The sequence below is a fragment of the Sapajus apella genome, unplaced genomic scaffold, assembly GCF_009761245.1.
Source record: "Sapajus apella isolate SASKATOON/1434 unplaced genomic scaffold, GSC_monkey_1.0 scaffold33, whole genome shotgun sequence".
NCBI lineage: Eukaryota > Metazoa > Chordata > Mammalia > Primates > Cebidae > Sapajus > Sapajus apella.
In genome coordinates this window covers 9,535,311-9,559,106 of record NW_022436973.1, presented here as the reverse complement: position 1 = coordinate 9,559,106, position 23,796 = coordinate 9,535,311, and the positions used below count along the sequence as shown (strand labels likewise).

Below are 23,796 nucleotides of genomic sequence, written 5' to 3'. Positions count from 1 at the left end.
CTGGGCATGGTGGCGCGTGCCTGTAATCCCAGCGACTCAGGAGGCTGAGGCAGGAGAATTGCCTGAACCCGGGAGGCGGAGGTTGCGGTGAGCCGAGATCGCGCCATTGCACTCCAGCCTGGGTAACAAGAGCGAAACTCCGTCTAAAAAAAAAAAAAAAACTCTCCAGTGGGCCGGGCATGGTGGCTTACACCTGTAATCCTAGCACTTTGGGAGGCTGAGGTAGGCAGATCACTTAAGCCCAGGAGTTCAAGGCTAGCCTGGCCAACATAGCAAAATTCCGTGTCTATTAAAAAATGCAAAAAATTAACTGGCTGTGGTGGCATGTGCCTGTAATCCCAGCTGCTCAGGAGGCTGAGGGAAGAGAATCACTTGAACCTGGGAGGCAGAGGTTGCAGTGAGCTGAGATGGTGCCACTGCACTCCAGCCTGGGCGACAGAGCGAGACTGTGTCTTCAAAAAATAAATAAATAAGTAAAACCCTCCAGTGGCTTCTGATCTCTCCCAGAATGGAAGCTAATGTTTTCCCCAGGGATTTCAAGCTTCTGTGATGTGGCCCCTCCCTAACTCTTCAGCCTGGCCTCCCACCACTCTCCTTCTTTCCCGCCACTCCAGCCACATCTGCCTTCTTGCTGCTCCTCCACCGTGTAAGCTAATTCCTGCCTCCAAACCTTCCCACTTGCTATTCCCTCCATCTAGAATGTGCTTTCCCCAGGTTTTCATAAGGTGGGCTCCCTCCTCCTATTCGCCTCTGTCCAAAACTCATTTCCAGCCAGGCGGAGTGGCTCCCACCTGTAATCCCAGCACTGTGGGAGGCCAAGGTGGGCGGATCACTTGAGGTCAGGAATACGAGACCAACCTGCCCAACGTGGAGAAACCCTGTCTCTACTAAAAAACACAAAAATTATCAGGGTGTGGTGGTGTGCTCCTGTAATCCCAACTACTCGGGAGGCTGAGGCTGGAGAATCACTTGAACGCAGGAGATGGAGATTGCAGTGAGCCAATATCGTGCCACTGCACTCCAGCCTGGGCGACGGAGTGAGAGTCAAAACAAAAACCAAAACAAAAACAAAGCCTCATTTCCTCTGAGAGGTTTTCTTTGGCCAGTCTGTCTAACATAGCCCCACCTCCATCATTCTCAAATTCTTTATCCTATTTTATTTTTATTAATCACCCTTGACATTATATTAGACATTTGTGTATTGTCTGTTGTCCTCATTAGGTCCAGGCCGGGCGCGGTGGCTCACGCCTATAATCCTAGCACTTTGGGAGGCCGAGGCGGGTGGATCACGAGGTCAAGAGATCGAGACCATCCTGGTCAACAAGGTAAAACCCCGTCTCTACTAAAAATACAAAAATTAGCTGGGCATGGTGGTGCGTGCCTGTAGTCCCAGCTACTCGGGAGGCTGAGGCAGGAGAATTGCTTGAACCCAGGAGGCGGAGGTTGCGGTGAGCCGAGATCGTGCCATTGCACTCCAGTCTGGGCAACAACAGGGAAACTCCGTCTCAAAAAAAAAACAAAACAAACAAACAAACAAACAAAAAAAAAAAAAAAAAAAAAGAAACGAAAGGTCCACAAAGGCATCGACTTTTGTCTGTTTTGTTCCTGATATGTCTGCAGTGCTTAGACCTTCCCAGGAATTGTTTGATCAGTATTTGTCGAACGAATGAAAAACAGCATTTTGAAAGAACAAGACCCACTTTACCCACCCCCTCCTCTCACCCCAGGGAGGCCAAGGGAGAATCTGTCATGTAACCTGAGATATGACCTACCCAGAGTCCTGGGAAGTAATGTCTGATATAAAAGGATATCTTCCTTTGTTCAAAGAGGGAGCAGAGAATATCTGGGCCAAATGACTAAGGCGGGTGGCTTGGAAGTCTTGGTTGACAGAGCAGGTGTCCCTGTGGCCCAGGAGAACTGGTTGGACTAGTTTTGTCTCCCTTGGGGAGGTGGCAGCTACTGGTGCTCCCAAACCCCAAGGCTGCCAGCAAGAGACCTCCCCACACACAAGGCTTTCAGAGCCTGAAGAGTGGTGATCAGGGAGGTGAGCAGGATCCTTCTAAGGTATGGGGGTGACCTCTTACTAGCTCAGGGTGCCTTGGGTACACTTAGGCACAGAACCCTGAGGCAGGAGGCCAAGGCCCAACTTCAGGGCCTTGGGTCCTTTGAAGAATCACAGAGAATAAAGTGAGGCCCCCGGAGGGAGAAGGCCTTGTCCAAAGTCTCATTAAGGCAAGGCTGCTTCCCAGGTCACTGCTACCTCAGTCCACTTATTTATTCATTCAACAAATATTTTTGAGTACCTACTATGTGCCTGGCATAGTTTTTTTTTTTTTTTTTGAGACAGAGTTTCCCTCTGTTGCCCAGGCTAGAGTGCAGTGGTGCCATCTTGGCTCACTGCAACCTCCACCTTCCGGGTTCAAGCAATTCTTTGCCTCAGTCTCCTGAGTAGTTGGGATTACAGACGCCCACCACCATGCCCGGCTAATTGTTCTGTTTTTAGTAGAGATGGGGTTTCACCATCTTGGCCAGGCTGCTCTTGAACTCTTGACCTTTTGATCCACCTGACTTGGCCACCCAAAGTTCTGGGATTACAGTTGTGAGGCACCGTGCCGGGCCAATAGTTCTTTGATGATATGTCATCATTGATGATACATAGTGAGCAAAACAATGATTTGTGGAGATCCTTTGTGGAGGAAGCAGAAGATAAACAACAAAGCAAATATGTAAGTTATAAATGTTAGGAGGTGCCAAGTACTATAGAGAAGGAAAAAAGTAGAGGCAAGGAGAGGTTTTGAGAGTTTGGGGGATGCTGGTGTGTTTGAGGAACAGCAAAGAGGCCAGTGTGGCTGGAGTGAGGCACTGGAAAGGAGGAGGGCAAGGAGGTGATGGGAAAATCATGACATCATGTAGGGACTTGAGGGGCATTGAAAGGACTTTGGATTTTACTTGAGGGACATGGAGAGCCACTGGAGGGTTGTGAGCTTTCAGTGACTAAATCTGACATACATACATATGTCCAGTGTCAAAACATATATACATATATGTCAGATGTCAAAAAAATACATATATATACATGTTTTTTTCCTTAGACAGAGTCTCTCTCTGTCACCCAGGCTGGAGTACAATGGTGTGATCTCAGCTCACTGCAACCTCCACCTCCCAGGTTCAAGCGATTCTCATGCCTCTGCCTCCTGAGACCACAGGCGTGCCACCACGCCCGGCTAATTTTTGTATTTTTAGAGATGGGGTTTCATCATGTTACCCAGGCTGGTCTTGAACTGCTGGCCTCAAGTGATCTGCCTGCCTCAGCCTCCCAAAGTGTTGGGATTACAGGCTTGAGCCCCTGCACCTGACCACACACATATTTTTTTAAAGGACACCTCTGCTTACCATGTAGAGAATGAGCTGGAAGGAGCAAAGGTGGAGACGGGAAGGCCAGTGAGGAAGAGTATTAGGTTCTTCTTGTTTCTGTAATAAAGAACCAGAAACTTAGTGGCTTAAAGCAACACAGATTTGTTATCTTACCACTCTGGAGGTCAGAAGTCTGCTATGGTTCTCAGTGGACTAAACTCAAGTGATTGGAAGGGCTGTGTCCTTCTGGAGGCTCTAGGAGAGAATCTGTTCCATTGTCTTTCCCGGTTTCTAGAAGCCACCTGCATTCCATGACTTGTGGCCCCTTTCTCCATTCAAAGCCAGAAGGGTAGCATTCTGCAGTCTCTGACTCTGAAACGTCTTGCTTCTGTTTTGTGATTACATTGATGCCAGCTGGAAAATCCAGAATAATCTCATTATTTCAAGATCCCGAACATTTCTGCAAGGTCCATTTAAGGTGACATTCTGGGGTTGAGGACATGGACATCTTTGGAGGACCATTATCCTGCCCACCAGGAGGCTATTGTAGTACTGCAGGCAAGAGGTGATGGTGACTTGGACCAGAGTGACAGCAATGAAGGTGGTAAGAAATGATAGGGTTCTGGATATATTTTGAAGGTCGAGCCAACAGCATATTCTAGGGGATTGGATATGGACTTTTCCTTCCTTGTGTAGGGAGACTTCTAGTCTACCTATGCCTTGGGCCTGGGCCTGGGTTAGGATGTGGCTTTCTCTGGGGTAAAGTCCTGGGAGTCACAGTCATTTACTGGAGCCTGTGTGGCCCTCTAGGGCCTGCTGCGTGGCCTGCTTATGGGTATGAAGTAGGCCTTATAACCCACCATTAGCACAAGTGTAGGGTCCTTTCTGATCAACAGTCTCACCCGTTTCCTCCTCACTCCTCACTTAATCCCTCAAGTTCTGCTGGGCCAGGTATTTCCTGCCCCTATCGCTAACTTTGCCCCACTCCCCTGGCAGGTCAGACCTGCTCCCAGGCCTACCACACTTTATTTATTTACTTGTTTGTACGTGTAAGTGTCTCTCTGTTCATTCATTCATTCATTCATTTGCATGTAGGCAGAATAGTACAGTGGCTAAACTGGTTGCCTTTACAGTAAGAATCCCGCCGGGCGCGGTGGCTCACGCCTGTAATCCCAGCACTTTGGGAGGCCGAGGCGGGTGGATCACGAGGTCAAGAGATCGAGACCATCCTGGTCAACATGGTGAAACCCCATCTCTACTAAAACTACAAAAAATTAGCTGGACATGGTGGTGCGTGCCTGTAATCCCAGCTACTCAGGAGGCTGAGGCAGGAGAATTGCCTGAACCCAGGAGGCGGAGGTTGCGGTGAGCCAAGATCGCGCCATTGCACTCCAGCCTGGGTAACAACAGCGAAACTGTCTCAATAAAAAAAAAAAAAAAAGAATCCCAGCTCTGCCTCCTACAAGCTGTATGATATTGAGCAAGCTGTCCAACCTCTGTTTCTCTAGTAGCTAATGTATAAAATGGGAGCAATAAAGCCTGCCTCATGTGGTTTTTGTGTAGGCTAAATGAGGTAATGCATATAAAAGCCTCAGCTCAGTGTCTGGCTTAGCATAAAGTGCTGACTAAAGTTTATCTGTTACTTTCTCACGGTTCAGGTGCCAACCAGACCACTCAATAATGGTGTGATCTTGGGCAAGTTATTCAATCTCTCTAAGCTTCTGTTTCCTTAGCTGTAATCTGTACCTGCCTCATAGAACTATAGTTGGATGATTAAATGAGACAATCTGGCTGGGCGTGATGGCTCACACCTGTAATCTCAGCACTTTGGGAGGCTGAGGCGGGCGGATCATCTGAGGTCAGGAGTTTGAGACCACCCTGGCCAACATAGTAAAAATGCAAAAATTAGCCAGGTGTGGTGGCAGTGCCTGTAAAATTTCAGCTACTCAGGAGGCTGAGGCAGGAGAACGGCTTGAACCTGAGAGGTGGAGGTTGCAGTGAGCCAAAACTATGCCACTGCACTTCAGCCTGGGCAGCAGAGTGAGACTCCATCTCCAAAAAAAAAAAAAAAATTAACACTTTAACCAAAGTATACAATTCAGCATTTTTTGATACATTCACAATATTGCGTAACCATCACCACAATCTAGTTACGTAACATTTTCAGCATCCCCAAAAGAAACCCTGAACTATTAAGCAGTCATTCTCCTTTTCTCCTCCTCTAGACCCTGGCAACCACTAATCTGCTTTCTATCTCTATGGGTTTGACTATTTTGGATATTTCATATAGGTTCACCCTGGGCGACAGGGTCTCACTTTGTCACCCTAGAGTGGAATGACGAAATCACAGCTCACTGCAGCCTTGAATTCCTAGGGCCAAGTGATCCTTCCACCTCAGCCTCCTGAGTAACTGACACTACAGGCACACACCACCATGCCTGGCTAATAGAATTTATTATTATTATTATTATTGTAGAGCTGGGGTCTCACTATGTTGCCTAGGCTGGTCTTGAACTCCTGGGCTTAAGCAATCCTCCTGCCTTGGCCTCCCAAGTGCTGGGATTACAGGCATGAGCCGCGGGGCCTGGCTTCATTCCTTTGCATTTGGATACCCAGCTGTCATAGCACCATTTGTTGAAGAGACTATGCTTCCCCCATTTAATGGTCTTGCACACTTGTTGAAAATCAATTGACTATAGATGTATAGGTTTATTTTTGTACTCTCAATTCTATTCAGTCGATCTATAAACTTCTTTGATTATTGTAGCTTTGTAGCAAGTTTTGAAATCAGGACGTGTGTGTCCTCCAACTTTTGTTTTTCTTTTTAAATATTGTTTTGACTATTCAGGGTCTCTTATGATTCCCTATGAGGTGCAGGATAAACTTGTCCATTTCTGCAAAAAAGACAGCTCAGATCTTGAAAGAGTTGTATTCAATCTGTTGATCAATTTGGAGAGTGTTGCTATGTTAACAATATTAAGTCCTCTAATCCGTGAACATGGAGTATCTTTCCATTCATTTAGGTTTTTCTTAATTTCTTTTAGCAAGGCTTGGTACTTTTCAGAAGGCAAGCCTTTCCTTTCCATGGTTAAATTTATTGCTAAATAACTTTATTATTTTTGATGCTATTGTAAATGGAAATGATTCTTTTTTTTTTTTTTTTTTTTTTTTTTGAGTCGGAGTTTCGCTCTTGTTACCCAGGCTGGAGTGCAATGGCGCGATCTCGGCTCACCGCAACCTCCACCTCCTGGGTTCAGGCAATTCTCCTGCCTCAGCCTCCTGAGTAGCTGGGACTACAGGCACGCGCCACCATGCCCAGCTAATTTTTTGTAGTTTTAGTAGAGACGGGGTTTCACCGTGTTGACCAGGATGGTCTCGATCTCTTGACCTCGTGATCCACCCGCCTCGGCCTCCCAAAGTGCTGGGATTACAGGCGTGAGCCACCGCGCCCGGCTGGAAATGATTCTTAATATAACTTTCATATTGTTTATTGCTGATGTACAGAAATACAGCTTATTTTTGTGTGTTGATATGGTTGAACTTTGCCGAACTCATTTTTAGTTCTAATAGCTTTCTGTATATTCTTTAGGGTTTTTTCTATATGAGATCATTTCATCTGCAAATAGAAATAGTTTTACCTCTGCTTTTCCAATCTGGATGCCTTTTATTTATTTTTCTTGCTTAATTGCCCTGGCAAGAACTTTCAGTACAATGCTGATTGAAAGTGATAAGAGTAGGCATCCTTATTTATTCCTGATCTGGGGGGAAAGCTTTCAGACTCTGTCTTCACCATGATGTATGATGTTAGCTGTGGGTTTTGCACAGATGCCTTTTACCAGGTTGAGCAGTTCTCTCCTCTTCCTAGCTGACTGTTTCGGGTTTTGTTTTTTGTTTTGTTTTGTTGTTTAATCAGGAGAGAATGTTGCATGAACTCTTTTTTACAACTAAAAATCAGCAAAGTCCTCTGTGTTTAATTCGGTATGACTATGTAAGACTAAGTTTTATAATTAAAGTTTTATTTCATAATTAATGTTTCAAAGAAGGTTACAAATATATGGCTGTGTATCTTTAACCATGTGACTTTAGTCAATTCTTACTTCTTTGGGCCTCAGTTTCCTCAACTGTAAAATGGCGGTGGTATAGTAATGCTTATTTCATGGGGCTTGATGGAGATGAGATGGGATTTTTTTATGCAAAAGGACTTTGCAAATAAATAAAAATTATTCTTCTATTGCTGCTCTTATTAGAGATGTTTTGTGTGTGCGTGCTTGTTGTTATTGTTTGCTTTTTTTATTATTGTAAATACATACATGTTTATTGTAAAAAATTTGAATATTTCAGAAAAGTGAGAGAAAAAGTCACCTATGTTGCCACTGTTCAATTAATGATTACTGTTTTTTTGAGACAGAGTTTTGCTCTGTCGCCAGGCTGGAGTGCAGTGGTGTGATTTCGGCTTACTGCGACCTCCACCTCCCAGGTTCAAGCGATTCTCCTGCCTCAGCCTCCTGAGTAGCTGGGACTACAGGCGTATACCACCATGTCCAGCTAATTTCTGTATTTTTAGTAGAGACGGGGTTTCACTATGTTGGCCAGGATGGTCTGCTTTTTTTTTTTTTTGAGACAGGGCCTCCCTCTGTCACCCAGGCTGGAGTGCAGTGTAGTCATCATAGTTCACTGTAGCTTTGAACTCCTGGGCCCACGTGATTTTTCCACCTCAGCTTCCCAAGTAGCCCAGACTAACAGGCTTATGCCACCATGCCCGACTAATTTTTAAATTTTTTTTCTAAAGAAGAGATCTCACTATGTTGCCCAGAATGGTGTTGAACTGTGGCCTCAAGCAATCCTCCCACCTTGGTTTCCCAAAGTGCTGAGATTACAGGTGTGAGCCACCATGCCCAGCTAGAGATTTTATTTATTTATAAGATGGAGTCTTGCTGTGTCACCCAGGCTGGAGTGCAGTGGCATGATCTTGACTCACTGCCACCTCCGCCTCCCAGGTTCAAGTGATTCTCCTGCCTCAGCCTCCCGAGTGGCTGGGATTACTGGTGCCCCCCACCACACCTGGCTCATTTTTACATTTTTTAGTAGACTCTGGATTTCACCATGTTGGCCAGGTTGGTCTTGAATTCCTGACCTCAAGTGATCCTCCCGCCTCGGCCTCTCAAAGTGCTGGGATTACAAGCATGAGCCACCATGCCCGGCCTAGAGATTTTTAAAAAATTGTAATGTAACATGTTTAATAAAGTACATAAGATATGTAAAGAGCACTGATCTTAAGTATAAAGACGGATGAATTTGTATACAGCCATGTGAACACCTCTGGATCCTGCTATTGAACCTGTTAGCACCTCATAAGGGTCCTCTTCCTGGTCTGTACCTCCCTGGAGGTAACCATTATTCTGATTCCTAACACCACAGATCAGTTTTGCCTGTTCCTGAGCTTCGTATACATGGAATCATATGGGCTTTTGTATCTGATTTCTTTCACTCAGCATAATATCTGTGAGTCATCCAAATTCTTGCATGTACCAGTGGCTTATTCTTTTTCACACAGTTTTGAATAAGCTAATACGAGTTGGTCAAAGTTTGAAAAGGCTGTGCATTTGTCTGAGAGACCAGAAAAATAAAGACCAGCAAAGCCCAGGGCTCTCCAGTATTGAGCCAGTCCACTCTGTGAATCTCTGTCATGGCAGTTGAATTCTCAGCCAGGATGGCAGCTACTTTGCCCATGTGTCACCACTCCCCATCCTGGGTAGACATCACAAATCCATCTTGAGAACTTTTTTTTTTTTTGAGACAGAGTTTTGCTCTGTCGCCCAGGCTGGAGTGCAGTGACGCTATCTCGGCTCATCACAACCTTGGCCTCCCGGGTTCAAACAATTCTCCTGTCTCAGCCTCCCAAGTAGCTGGGATTACAGGCATGCACCACCATGCCTGGCTAATTTTTTGTATTTTTAATAGAGATGGGGTTTCTCCATGCTGGTCAGGCTGGTCTTGAACTCTCGACCTCAGGTGATCTGCCACTTCAGCCTCCCAAAGTGCTGGGATTACAGGCATGAGCCACTGTGCCTGGCCCACTTTTTTTTTTTTTTTTTTGAAAAAATGTCTGGCTCATCACCCAGGCTGGAGTGCAGTGGCGCGATCTCGGCTCACTGCAACCTCCACCTCCCGGGTTCAAGCAATTTTCCTGCCTCACCCTCCTGAGTAGCTGGGATTACAGGCATGCGCCACCACATCTGGCTAATTTTTGTATTTTTAGTAGAGATGGGGTTTCACCATGTTGGTCAGGCTGGTCTCAAACTCCTAACCTTGTGATCCTCCTGCCTTGGCCTCCCGAAGTGCTGGGATTACAGGCGTGAGCCACCGCACCTGGCCTTTTTTCTCTATATATACATCTACGATAAAGTTTAATTTATAAATTAGGCACAGTAAGAGATTAATAGCAACTACTAATAAAATGGAACCATTATAACAATATACTGTAATCAGTTTTGTGAATGTGGTCTCTCTCTCTCAAAATGTCATATTGTACTGTACTCATCCTTCTTCTTGTGATTATGTGAGATGACAAAATGCCTGCGTGATAAGATAAAGTGAGGTGAATGACATGCATTATGAGGTAGTGTTAGGCCACTACTGACCGTCTGAGATGTCAGGAGGACGATTTGCTTTGGGTGATCCTGGATCACCCAAAGGATGATCAGGATCAGACAACATCAACTGATGATTGGGGGTCTTTGATAATTGTGCTTTTGCCAAAAACTTCTGGAAGAACATTATTACTGGAGGGTGTCTCTTTCTTTTTTTTGAGACAGGGTCTCACTCTGTTGCCTAGGTTGTAGTTCAGTGGCGTGATCACGGGTCACTGCAGCCTCAACCTCCGGGGCTCAGGTGATTCTCTCACCTCAGACTTCTGAGTAGCTGGGACTGCAGGCATGCGTCACCACACTCTGCTAGTTTTTTGCATTTTTTGTAGAGACAAGGTTTTACCATGTTGCCCAGGCTGGCCTTGAACTTGTGAGCTCAAGTGATCCACGTATCTCAGCCTCCCAAAATGTGGGATTACAAACGTGAGCCACTGCACCTGGCCATCTCTTTCCTTTTAATTCTTTTTTTTTTTTTTTTTGGAGACAGAGTCTCTGTTGCCCAGGCTAGAGTTCAGTGGCACAGTCTCGGCTCACTGCAACCTCTGCCTCCTGGGTTTAAGCAATTCTCCTGCCTCAGCCTCCTGAGTAGCTGGGATTACAGGTACGTGCCACCATGCCGGGCTAATTTTTGTATTTTCAGTAGAGACAGGGTTTTACCATGAAGGCCAGGCTGGTCTCAAACTCTGGGCCTCAAGTGATCTGCCCACCTTGGCCTCCCAAAGTGCTGGGATTACACAGGCATTAGCCACTGTGCCTGGCTTCTTTCTTTGTAATTTATCAAAGTGTGGCTGCAGAAGTTGTAATTCTTTGGTGATCATACAAGTGATTTCAATGCTGTGTTCTATCTGAGGATTGTATTGCACAATTTTGTCCTTTAATGTCTGTGCAATTTGAAGCACTTCGGCAAATTTTGGTAATGTCCATATTGCTGTTTCTGTTTCAGTTTCTCCTTCATTTTCCACTTTCTCTGTAGATGACTTGATAAGCTCTTCTAATTCCTTATTTGTTAACACTTCTCAATGGCCTTCAATATGATCTTCATCAAGTGTGTCCCTAAATCCTTCTCCACCAACTTGTCTTGCTGTAGCCTCTCCAGTAATATTTATATATTTATTTGAGACAGGGTCTTACTCTGTCACCCAGGCTGGAGTGCAGTGGCGCGATCACAGCTCACTGCAGCTTCAAACTCCCAGGCTCAGACAATCACATACCTCAGTCTCCTGAGGAGCTGGGACTATAGGTGTGTGCTATCACACCCAGCTAATTTTTGTGCTTTTTGTGGAAACGGGGTTTTGCCACATTGCCCAGGCTGGCCTCAAACTCCTGTGCTCAAGCGATCTGCCTGCCTTAGTCTCCCCAAATGCTGGAATTACAGGCATGAGCCACCGTACCCGACCTCCAGTAATTTTTTTTTTTTTGAGCTGGAGTTTCACTCTTGTCACCCAGGGAGAAGTGCAATTGTGCAATCTCAGTTCACTGCAACCTCTGCTTCGCAGGTTCAAATGATTCTCCTGCCTCAGCCTCCCAAGTAATTGGGATTACAGGCATGTGCCACCATGCCCAGCTAATTTTTTTTTTTTTTTAAATTTTAGTACAGATGGGGTGTCACCACGTTGGCCAGGCTGGTCTCGAACTTCTGACCTTAGGTGATCCATCTGCCCTGGCCTCCCAAAGTGCTGGTATTACAGGCATGAGCCACCGCACCCAGCCCATCCAGTAATTTTTATATTTTGCAGTCTAAACCTATTCCTAAATTGGTGTAACCATACATTACTTTCAGTAAGTGGCTTGGTGCTACTTGTTTTAGGAGACTCCTTGCTGAAGCCTTTACATAGGCTCAATGCTTTCTGGTGTAACAGGTTGCTGTCAATTGGAACACATTTTTTGTTCATGTCTTCCACCTATAAGCTTAATGCCTTTTCTTTTCTTTTTTTTAAAAAAATTATTTTCTTTTTTTCCCCTGTAAGTAAGGATACAACTTAATGCCTTTTCTATCTTAACTAAGCACTTAACATACACTGTGGCTGTAACTTTTGCAGTTTGAGGTACAACAGCAAAACTGGAATGAATTTCTTTTTCCTCTTTCACAATTTCGGGGCTAGAAGATTCCTTCTTTGTAGATCTCAGTAAGCTCAGCATACGATTTTTTTTCTTAAGCTGAGAACTTCCGCCTTTACATTTAAAGGAAGCAATTTACAGCCTCAGTTTGGCATGTCCAAACTGCCAGCATTACTCCTCTTGCATTTCGGGGCCATTATTTAGTAAAATGAGGGTTACTCGAGAGAAAGCACTGCAACACCGTGACAGTACATCTGATAACTCCTAAGCTGGTAAGTGACTTAACAGGTGTTAGCGGTATGTTAGACAAAGGGACAATTCACATCGCAAGTGGAATGGAACAGGATAGCATGAAATTTCATTAGGCCAATGGAAATTAAAAACTTATGAATTGTTTATTTCTGGAATTTTCCATTTAATACTGTCAGACCTTAGTTGGCCGCTGGTAAGCGAAACTGCTGAAAGTAAAATCATAGATACGGGGGGACCACCGTACTTAACTGAAGATACTGCTTTCCTTCTGTGACCACTGAATTGACAGGTTGAAATTGGAAACAACTGTTGCCTTCACTCACGCTTTTAAGACAACTTCACATGAATATACAGTTCAAGCACAGCGATATCCCATACTAGCAATAAATTTTTGAGCAGTGTTGCACACCTAGAACTTACTGTTATTTCTCTTACTGTTCTACCACTCCTGCAGAGCACAGGCCAAAGAGACTACATCTCCCAGCAAGACACACGCCCTTTGACCCCAGATAGACCAAAAAGACGCGCCGGGGAGCGCCAGGAGCCGGAAGACTATAGCCTCCCGGCATGCAGCGCGCTTCCCCCCATTAGGTTTGAGGCGCGTCTGGCGCGTTGCCCATCGGGAGTTGTAGTCAGCGGCGCGTTGCCCTGACGCTAGCCGGGCCGGGCGTGGGGGCCTTTGGGAGGTGGCGCGGCCGGGCCCAGCTGCGGGGCGGAGGCGGAGGCGGAGGAGAGGCCTGCGGCGGCTGGGAGCGGCGAAGCTGGGAGCAGGCGCCGGAGCCGAGCCGAGCCGAGCCGGAGCGGGCGGCGAAGGCCGGCGTGGCGAGCAGCAACAATGTCGGTGTTCGGGAAGCTGTTCGGGGCTGGAGGGGGTAAGGCCGGCAAGGGCGGCCCGACCCCCCAGGAGGCCATCCAGAGGCTGCGGGACACGGAGGAGATGTTAAGCAAGAAACAGGAGTTTCTGGAGAAGAAAATCGAGCAGGAGCTGACGGCCGCCAAGAAGCACGGCACCAAAAACAAGCGCGGTGAGGCTGCCCGGCCCCTTCAGACTTTCCTCGGGCTCCCCTCAGGTTCCCTGGGCCCCGACTTCACCTTCGTCAGACTCGTCTCGGGGTCTGCTCTGACCCTGGAACTCGCCCGTTCAGACTTCTTGCCGGGTCAGGGACCCCCTCCCCGTCCAGCTCCCTTCAGTGTCTCCCCAATCCCTGGACTTTTCCATCGTCGGACTCTCTGCCCTCTCCTCTCAGCCTCTCCCCACCCCGCCAGGCCCCTTCAGACCCCCTATCTCACAGCACTTTCCTCCACGCTCACTCTATTCCTTTCTCTTCGCCTTGTCCTGCTCCCTTTGGCCTCACCCACCTTCCTAGCTATTGCCGCTGCCTCCTCCACGGCTCATTTCTGCCTGCATCCTAGTATTTCTGTGCTTCCTGGTGCTACCCCTGCCCTCTCCCGACTCCTCCGTGGAGTCTGTGAGCTGCCCCTGGCCTCTCCCCATCCCCCTAACTCAGAATTCACCTTGAAACGCCCCCTTGGTGGAGAGAAACGGGGCGTGGGGGAGAGGAGACCCTCTGTTTCCCGCTCTGTTTACTTGCTTAGTGAACTTGGGCAAGTTGCTTTCCCTTTGAGGCCTCAGCTTCCCCATCCATCAGCCAGGGTTTGGCCTCTGTTGAGGCCTAAGGTGTCTTCCAGCTACGTGATTCACTTTTTGTTGCCTCATAGCTTGGCCTTATCAAAGTTTCCCGTGGCGCAAGCATTCACCCCGTGACTCACCGCTTCCCCATCCCTCTGAACGAGAGAGACTCTCGACTCCTCCCCAGTCCCCACTACTGGGGTTCAGGGCCCCGGTAGTGAATCTCGAGGCACTGCTTACTTTACTTCCTGTTGTTGAATGACTTTCTGGGCATTCTAAGTGCTTTGTGTTTTTCTTTTTCTTTCTTTCTTTTTTTTTTTTTGAGATGGAGCCATGCTCTTTTGCCCAGGCTGGACTGCAGTGATTCCATCTCGGCTCACTGCAACCTCTGCCTCCTGGGTTCAAGCGATTCTCCTGCCTCAGCCTCCTCAGTAGCTGGGTTTACAGGCACCCGCCACCACACCCAGCTAATTTTTTGTATTTTTAGTAGAGACAGAGTTTCACCATGTTGGTCAGGCTGGTCTCAAACTCCTGACCTCATGATCTACCTGCCTCAGCCTCCCAAAGTTCTGGGATTACAGGCGTGAGCCACCGCGCTCAGCCACTGCTTTGTGTTTTTCTTCAGTGAGATGAATGTGAAAGTGCTTTAAAACTGTAAAGCAGTTTAGAAATGTTTGCTTTTTCTTGTTATGGCCATGTGAGAGTGAATCACAGAACGACATACCTTCCCCCTGAGAAGGGTTTAGGAGTGACACAAACAAGTAATTCACTCAGAAGTCTGTTAGTGACTAGCAGTGTGACCTTGCGCTAATTTACCCTTCGGAAAGGAAAATCATGGATTTACAGTGCTCAGCACATAGTAGGGGCTCAATCGCTGTTTCTCCATTCTAATAGGAGAACAACATAGCCTATCTCGAGGATGCTTCTCTGCTAATAGTCAACAAATATTCTGGAAATTCTTTTTAGTGCCTGCCGCATGCACTGTATTCATAGGGGTGAACAAAACACAGCCTCCACCCTAATAGGAGAGAAGACAGACAGGAAAATAAATGAAGAAAATATTGTCTGGGGGTGATAAGTAGTAAATACACAAACAAAAAGATGGTCTGATAGGGAGTGATGGAGTGGGAGGGATGCCACTTTAGATAGAATGGCCAAGGAAGACTTCTTTGAAAAGGCAGTTTGAACTGAGCCTGGAGAAGGAACCAGCCGTGTAAAAATCTGGGGGAGGAGCCTTCCAGATGAGGAGAGCAGCATGGGAAAAGGCTTGGAGGTTGGCAGGTTGTAAGAAACAGAAGGGAGAGACTCCTGTGTCCAGAATGTAGTGCTTGAAGGGAGAGTGGCATGAAATAAGGGGGCCAGGGGTTGGACTTTGAACTTGCTGGTGAAGCATTTGGATTTTATTCCAAGTGGATGGAAAACTTTTGGAAGGTATTTTGCTGGAACGTGTCCTTATTGACAGGGTTTTTAAAACATCATGTGGCTGCTCTTTGGAGAGTGGTGGGGGATGAGAGTGGGAGCAGGGAGGACCATGAGGAGGCAGTTGCTGTGGTCGATTTGTGGCCTGGACTCCAGCTGTAGCTGTGGAGATGGGCACAGGGTTATATTTTGCTGTCTCTAGCTTTTGCCTCTGATGACTCTCTCTCAGTCCAGATCCCCTGTTTATGGTCATCAGAGTCAGTGTTTTTAGCCTTCTGCACTTTGGAATGCAGGAGAAGGGTGTCAGTTTACCATTCTCCTGTGGTCTTTTGGTCTGGAGCTAACTAGAGTCGATTGAATTGACTTTTAAGAGGCTGGGGGAGAGCTCACCAACCAACTGTGGAGGCCCAATCTCAGCTGTTTGACTTGCCGAAAGCAGGCTGTCTTCCTGACTTTGCTTGAGAGAACTGGAGCTGCTGTAACCTCCCCTTCTTTTTAGCATCCTCTGGAAGGAAGGTCTTAACTGCTTCCCGGGATAGTGTGGGGAGGTGAACACTACCACATTACCATAGTCAGTTAGTCTACTTAGTCACTTGCCACTGTGCTGGGACCTTGAGAGTCAGAGATGAAAATACACTGTGCCTGCCCTTCAGGAACTCAGGATTGGAAGTCTGAGGTGGGAGTGTGTGCGAGAGAGAGAGAGAGAGAAAGAGAGAGAGCGAGAGAGAGAGGAAGAGAGAGAGAGCGAGAGAGCGAGAGAGCAGGAAGTGATTACAACAGTGCAGAAACGTGAGTGTGTACGTGGACTGAGGCTGCAGAGGAGGAGGCACCTGTTTGGGGGGAAAGGATAAAGAAGACTTGGCAGAGGAAGGAGAGTGTGAGGTGGGTCAGCAAGAAGTCGAGTGTGTTTGGGGGGCAGTGACAGTGTCCCCTCGGAGTCTGTGGGTGGGACAGGAAGTAACACTGGAGAGTGGCCAGTAGTCTTTGGACCTTGACCTGGAAGGGGTGAGGAACCCTTAGCTGTCCTTTATTTTTATTTATTTGTTCATTTTAAGCAACAGGGTCTTGCTCTGAGGCCCAGGCTGAAGTGCAGTGGTGCAGTCGTAGCTCACTTGCAGCCTAGAACTCCTGGGCTCAAATGATCCTCTCACTTCAGGCTCCTGAAAAAAAATGTTGTTAATTAGCTAGGCATGTGCCTGAAGTCCTAGCTAATTAGCAACATTTTTTTTGATAGGGACAGGGTCTCGCTGTGTTGCCTAGGCTGGTCTCAAACTCCTGGTTTCAAGCGATCCTCCCATATTAGCCTCCCAAAGTGCTGGGATTACAGCCATTGTGCTCAGCCCTTGGCTGTCATTTAAAGCAGAGAACCATCATATCTCCTTGGAATATTGAAAGAGGACTCCAGTAGCAGCTTAAAGGAAGAAATGTGGACTGACCAGGAAAGGACTGCAGTCAGGAATCCCATAAGGGACAAGGATAGCGTCTTTCAGACCTGGGTTTGAGCTGCAGCATCATCACTTACCAGCTGTGTACCTGGGGCAGGTTACTGTGCACCTCAGATTCCTCCTCTACAAATTGGGGTACTAGTATCTGCCTGATTGGATGAAAATATGTTATGCATGCAAAGCTGTTAGCACAATGCCTGCCATATGGTAAGTGACCGATAAATGCTTGCCATTATCATTATTACAAGGAGACTTGCAATTATTCAGGTGAGAACAAAGGGCCAGTACAGAAGCATGGAGAATTGGAAGAGAAACAATCCATGACCGAGACCTTTCTGAAGGAGAATCAAAAGAGATTTGATGATTTATTGGAATTGTGGGAGTGGGCAGGATGAAGGAGAGAGAGGAGTGGACGATGATTCCCAAGTTTATAGTTTGGGCAACTGGTTGGATGGTGATGGCATTAATGAAGTTGGGAAACAGGAGAAGGAACAGTACTTCATAATTGTAAATTCCTTGTAGGTTTGGAAAATCCCTCAGCATCTGCTGAGACTGTGAGGTCCACGAGGTAAGTTGTGATGGTCACATTCATCACTGTGTCCCCACCACGTAGCACAGTGTTTTGCTCATGGTTAATGGTCAACATTTGTTAAATGAAAAAAACAATCTTGTGGGTAAGTTCTGTTATTCCCATTGTACAGAGAGGAAAATGAGGCTCATGAGGGGACGTAACTCAACTCAGAGACCAGTTCTTCTGTTGATTGTGAACAACTTGTGTCATTTATTCCTGTGATGACCAATGGTGTCATCATGGCCATCGTCATCACTCAGTTCATTAAACACCCACCTGTGCAAGGTGTGGTGCTGAGCAGGGCATGAAGAAGTGAAGCAGAAACAGGCCATTCCCTGCTGGATGTGTAGCCAAATGTAGATGCTATCTTTGAGGCATACACATTGGAAAAATGAAACGAACCTCAGAAGCTTGAGTATTTGCAGTGTGTAGTTGCATCCCAGGTAGTGGTTCCAGGGAGGGACCTAGAGCAAAATTTGGATTGTGTGTTTTTTCCCAATTTTTTCCTTTAGTTGTATATTCATTCTTAAGCACGTGGCAGGCCCTTACTGTGTCCTAGGCCCCATTCTTGGTGCTGAGAATACAGACGTGAACCAGATGTGGTCCCTGCCATCCTAGGGACTTAAGTATCATCATTTATGAAATGATAGTCATCTCATATGGCTATGATGAGGATTAGCTAAGATAATACATGAAAGAGTGTGGCAAATTGTGGATATTGAGTAAGTGTACTTTTCTTTTTCGATAAACTTATTGTTGATCAGACTTCTTTGGTTTAGTTGTCAAAATGGAAAAGTTCTTTCATTGAGAGCTGGATGGTAACCAAGATTAAAGTTTAGTAGAACTGACAAAAATCACCCAAAGCTAGGTCTTTTTTTGGTACCTTTTTAAACAATGACCTTTGGTTTTCTCCTTAAGAAAGGTGATCATACTTTTTGGGAGAACATGTGGGGGAAAAAAAAAAAGAAAAAAATGGAAGATGATCAAATATCAAAGATCTTTTCAAGTCTTAGTAATTAGCTGAGGAAATACCTACTCCAGGTGGTTCAGATCTCCCTTTTTTTCCTGTTTTAGTAAAGATAAAAACAGTTGTAGACAAGATCATAGTTTAACAAGATAATTGTATAAGATTAGGAAATGGAGACAGGCATCTAAAACACCTTACACTGGTACATTTCTGTGGATTTAGGGATGCAAATCAGTTCATTTACAGGTTAATTTAGGCTCAGCTGAGAATATCTGATGGATACATAGAGGCCAGGAGCTTACAAGAGATATATCTTCATTAAGTTCTTCTCATTGCTGGAGTGAGGGTGGTTTTCTTATGCTTAATAAAGTCTCTGCAAAACATGAGCATATGTAAAGACATTGTAATAAGTTATGTTTATAGTGAATGTGGCTTTTTGGTTCTCTGGAATCAAGATCTCAGGTTGAAAAGCACAGTGTCTCAGTGGTGCATGTGCCAGCAGGATCTCTTATCCCAGAGGCCCAGGGATAGAAAACTTGAAATCTACCCAGGGAACTGAGCAGTGGGAATTTCGCTTAGTAACACTTAAGTTTCTTGTTTAGAAAAATAGTTGGCTAGGTTGAGTTTGGTTTACTTCTTAAGACAGATGGCATGTCAGAGGCCCTATATGTTGGCTATCCAAACATGCTGGTGCCGTTGATTCAAATGACAATTTTTTTTTTTTTTTTTTTTTTTTGAGATGGAGTCTTGCTCTGTTGCCCAGGCTGGAGTGCAATGGCGCAATCTTGGCTCACTGCAACCTCTGCCTTCCGGGTTCAAGCAGTTTTCCTGCCTCAGTCTCTTGAGTAGCTGGGATTACAAGCATGCACCAACACGCCCAGATAATTTTTTATATATTTTTTAGTAGAGACAGGGTTTCACCATTTTGGTGAGGCTGGTCTTGAACTCCTGACCTCGTGATCCGCCCACCTTGGCCTCCCAAAGTGCTGGGATTACAGGTGTGAGCCACTGTGCCCAGCCGATAAAATCTTATTTTGCCCATTTGGCAGGGAGATTAGATATTTTTAAGTGCCTGCCGGAGTAGGTTTATAATGTGGTTTGCAACTCAAGATAGGTTTTGTTTGGAAGTTTAACTAATGTGAAGACCTTTGAGCAGGACTGTTTTGCTTGGAAGAAATCTTGAGTTGTCCAGAGTTGGGTAAGAGTGTGGAGTGAGGTCTTGGAGACCAAACTATGAAGATGTGTGTGATCCATCCATCTCTGAGGCAGAAAGCCAGGATCTGATTTGTTTATAGTGGTCCAGATCCTTGACATGGAGTCAGGGCCCACAAGGAGGAGGGGCAGAGCTCTTGGGGTCTTGAGGAATTTCTTATGAAAACATAGTTCTTCTTGCTTAGAATTATTTTGTGTTGTGCCACTGTCTTTATGAGTGTGAGAGAGAGGATATTAAAAAACAATTTCATTTGGTCATTTTGAGGATAGATGATTATATTTAGAAGGAAGATCTGAGCATAGCAATGGGAAACAACAGATCTGGCTGGTTATGTACTAGCCTGTTTTGAAGCTGTTTGGCTCATGTCAGCAATCATTTACGTTTCTTCTAGGAGGAAGGCAGTGTGGTGATGTGGGCAAAGATTCCCAGTTTGAATGCAGCTTTACCTCTCACCAGTAGTACCTTGGCAGTTACTTATTTTCTTTGAGTCTCAATTCCCCTGTGTGTGAAAAGGGAAATACTACCAGTGCTTACTGCCTAGGGTTCTTGCGAGGATATGCAGTAAGTTGATGTATGTAGAGTGCCTGCCAGAATGCCTGGTAAATAGGTGAGATGAAAATGTTTCCTTGACTTCCCAGGGATAGTCTTAGGGACAGTAAGGGTATAAAGATGGACGAGACACTGCCTTCTCCCCACAAGGGCCCACACAGTTCATCGAGGAAGATACACAAGCAAAAGTAACTATGAGAAAAGGCAAATCCTAAGTTTATAAATGAAGTGTTAGAGGAAAATACAGCAGGAAGAGTTTAATTTGTCTCTGAGGTTGTAGGTTCACCTCACCCAGCCACCCATCCAATGCCCAGATTCCCTTTGTGGCATTCTTGCCAAGTGATGAACCTCAATGGAACCCCTCTGTTGACAGGATTTGTATTAGGTGCTTTATCTTCCCACACTACAACATAGTCTGTCTCTGGACAGCTCCGACACCTTTCTTACCTGGGGCCAATACCTCTTTCTGTAGTACCTACTTCTGCTACAGGTTGGGATGGTAGCTTCATAGGGAAGCAGCCTGGGCTGGTGAAAAGAATGTAGGATTTGGGGACAGAAAGATTGGGGCAAATCCCGGCTTTGACTCTAGACAATTGTGAACTAGAAAACAGGTTGTGATTTCCGTCTCTTGGGGCCACAGAGAACAAGTCTGATCCCGCTTCTACATGACAGATCAAGGAAGATTGTGCTTATGTCTCAATCCTGCAGCCCTTCTACATTTCATTGACTGTTCATTTTCTGGTGCTTCCGTTCCTTCCTTTTTACCCTCCTTTGGATGTGCATGTTCTGTTCACCAGCGTTGCTTTTTTTTTTTTTTTTGGGAGACACAGTTTTGCTCTGTGGCCCAGGCTGGAGTGCAGTGGCACCATCTCAGCTCACTGCAACCTCTGCCTCCTGGATTCAAGCAGTTCTCCTGCCTCAGCCTCCTGAGTAGCTGGGACTAAAGGCGCACGCCACCACGCCCAGCTAATTTTTGTATTTTTAGTAGAGATGGGGTTTCACCGTGTTAGCCAGGGTGGTCTCAATCTCTTGACCTCGTGATCTGCCCATCTTGGCCTCCCAAAGTGTTGGGATTATGGACGTGAGCCACTGTGCCTGGCCCTTTGTTTTTTTGAGATGAAGTTTTGCTCTGTTGCCCAGGCTGGAATGCAGTAGCACCATCTCAGCTCATAGCAACCTCCACCTCCTGGGTTCAAGTGATTCTTCCGCCTCAGCCTCCCGAGTAGCTGGAGTTACAGGCATGTACCACCAAGCCCAGCTAAATTTTTTTGTATTTTCACTAAAGACAAGTTTTCACCATGTTGGCCAGGCTGGTCTTGAACTCCTGACCTCAAGTGATCCACCTGCCTCAGTCTCCCAAAGTGCTGGGGTTATAGGCATGAGCCACCACACCTGATCAGTGTTGCTCTTAAGATGTGGAGTGGACAGAGCTGAATAATCTGAATATTCTGGCAGAAGTCTGAGCAGCACAACCCCAGAACATGCAGGGCCAAGCCATTTGTTTAGGAACTAATTTGGTTATGTGTGTTCTTTAGCCCTGATACTTCCTGTATCACCGAGACAGGGAAAAGCAATCGTATTTTCCTGTGGCTTATTCATTAGTAAAGGGATGAGCATTTAGGAGCCCCTAAAGTTTGTTTGGTCCTTCTTAAAGAGTCTTAGCTGAAGGATTGAATGATTTAAGTTCTTAACAAGAGTGCCTGGCTGGCTTGATTCCCTGACAGCTGATATTTCTAGCTCTATCTCCTCCCTCTTCCTTACAGGGCAAAGCTGGCTTGGAGGGCTTATTTGAGTGATGGAGGAAAGCTATACATCCCTGTGGTTGTGATTGTTTAGCTTAAAAGGTCAGTGATGTGGTATAGTGGAAAAGGTGCTAGCTTTGTGGTGAGAAGAGTTGAGTTCCCATTCCGCCTCTGCCACTTGCTAGTTTGGTAAGCCAGGGGAAGCCTCCTCATATCTCTGAGCAACAGCTTCTTTAGCTACAAAAATGGAATACAGAATTGACTACACAAGCTTTCTGCTCCATGTGTGGTCTATGGGAAATTATGAGAAATGCAGACTCTTAGGCCACTTCCTGACCTACTGAAGCAGAACCTGCATTATATGAGAGCCTCAGGTGGTTTGTAGGCCCATCAAAGTTTGTTGAGAGATTTTGAAACAGATTTGGATATTGTGCAGTTTGGGGACTCTGATGTGGAGATCCCAAATCTTTGATTTTAATGCTATATAGGTACACATTTGCATTTAATTTCAGTCGATCCATTTTCAAAGAAGGTAGCTGGAAACTTTTGCTTCATTCATGAATCTATTTGATAGATAAGTATGTAGTAATTTGAGCTGTGTGCCAATGCTGTCCTAGTTGCTGGGTAAATGCAGATGAAGACAGGTCACTGCCTCTGAGGTGCTTATAATCTAGCCGAGTGACAGACAAGTAAACAGATAACCAGGGTACAGTGTGATTTGTTCTAGAAGCATATTCAGAATTCAGTTTGTGATATGCAATAGAGGGAACTGGAATAGCTTCATTGTGGGGGCTGGGCGACTTTTTATCGATTAGTTATTTTGGGGAGTAATGGAATGTTAGAGCAGAAAGGAACTCAAAATATATGAGTGCTTGAAACTGTAATAGGAAAAGTTTTTCGTAAAGAAAAACCAGGAACATGGAACTGTTTGCAGTACTTTTAAAGTACTTTATTTGAATCAGAAGCCCCTTGGTGGGGACATGAGAATAGATCAGTATTTAACTTGGTCATAAAATAATTAGCTTTGGAATAATAAATTTAAAGTATAGTTTATTCTGATAATTAATTTGCTTAATTATTCAGTTAATGATTCAGTTAAATTGATTAATTATAATTGTCTTCCTATGAAAATAAGTAGGAACTAAGAAACCTGAGTAATGGATTCTCTACTGTCTGCATAAGCAATAATTATAAATTCCTGGTTTGTAACCTTTATAAGATCTAATAGTTGTATAAATAAAAATAAGATTTTACATGTGTGTAGCCCAGCCTCTGTTCCCTGTAGGTTTGGAGAGGAGTTGCTACCCAGACGAGGATTCACTTTGTGACTCCCCCATTAGGGTGAGGAATTTGATCAGCTTGATGTGTTCCAGGGCTTGCTGGACTTGGAGACACTGACTGACAAGTCTAACATTTAAAACCCAGGTTAGGCTGCGCACGGTGGCTCAAACCTGTAATCCTAACACTTTAGAAGGCTGAGGTGGAAAGGAAACTTGAGGCTAGGAGGTTGAGACCAACATGGGCATCAAAGTGAGACCCCTCTCTATTTTTTAAAAAAAGTTAAAAATAAAAGCCCAGATTATTGCTTGTTTCTTTCCTTCTTTTCTTTTCCTTTTTTTTTTTTTTTTTTTTTTTTTGAGACAGTCTCACTCTGTTGCCCAGGCTGGAGTACAGTGGCGAGATCTTGGCCCACTGTAACCTCCGCCTTCTGGGCTGAAGCCATCCTCCCACCTCAGCCTCCCAAGTGGCTGGGACTACAAGTGTACACCACCATGCCTGGCTAAATTTTTGTATTTTTTGTAGAGATGGGGTTTTGCCATGTTGCCCAGACTAGTCTTGAATTCCTGAACTCAAGCTGTCCACCCACCTTGGCCTTCTAAAGTTTTGGGATTATAGGCATGAGCTGCTGGAGACGACCTATTGCTATTTTTTTTTTTTTTTTTTTTTTT

General features: G+C 45.5%; 1 protein-coding gene across 1 annotated transcript in view; it reads left to right on the top strand.

Annotated features, from left to right (window-relative positions):
• Window positions 1–12,968: 12,968 nt before the first annotated feature.
• CHMP4B (charged multivesicular body protein 4B) overlaps window positions 12,969–23,796 on the top strand; it is a 41,349-nt gene continuing 30,521 nt past the window's right edge. Inside the window, exon 1 of the mRNA XM_032295225.1 lies at window positions 12,969–13,336. Coding sequence (XP_032151116.1) covers window positions 13,147–13,336 — 190 coding nt within the window. The 5' untranslated portion in view covers window positions 12,969–13,146. The remainder of the gene's footprint in view (window positions 13,337–23,796) is intronic.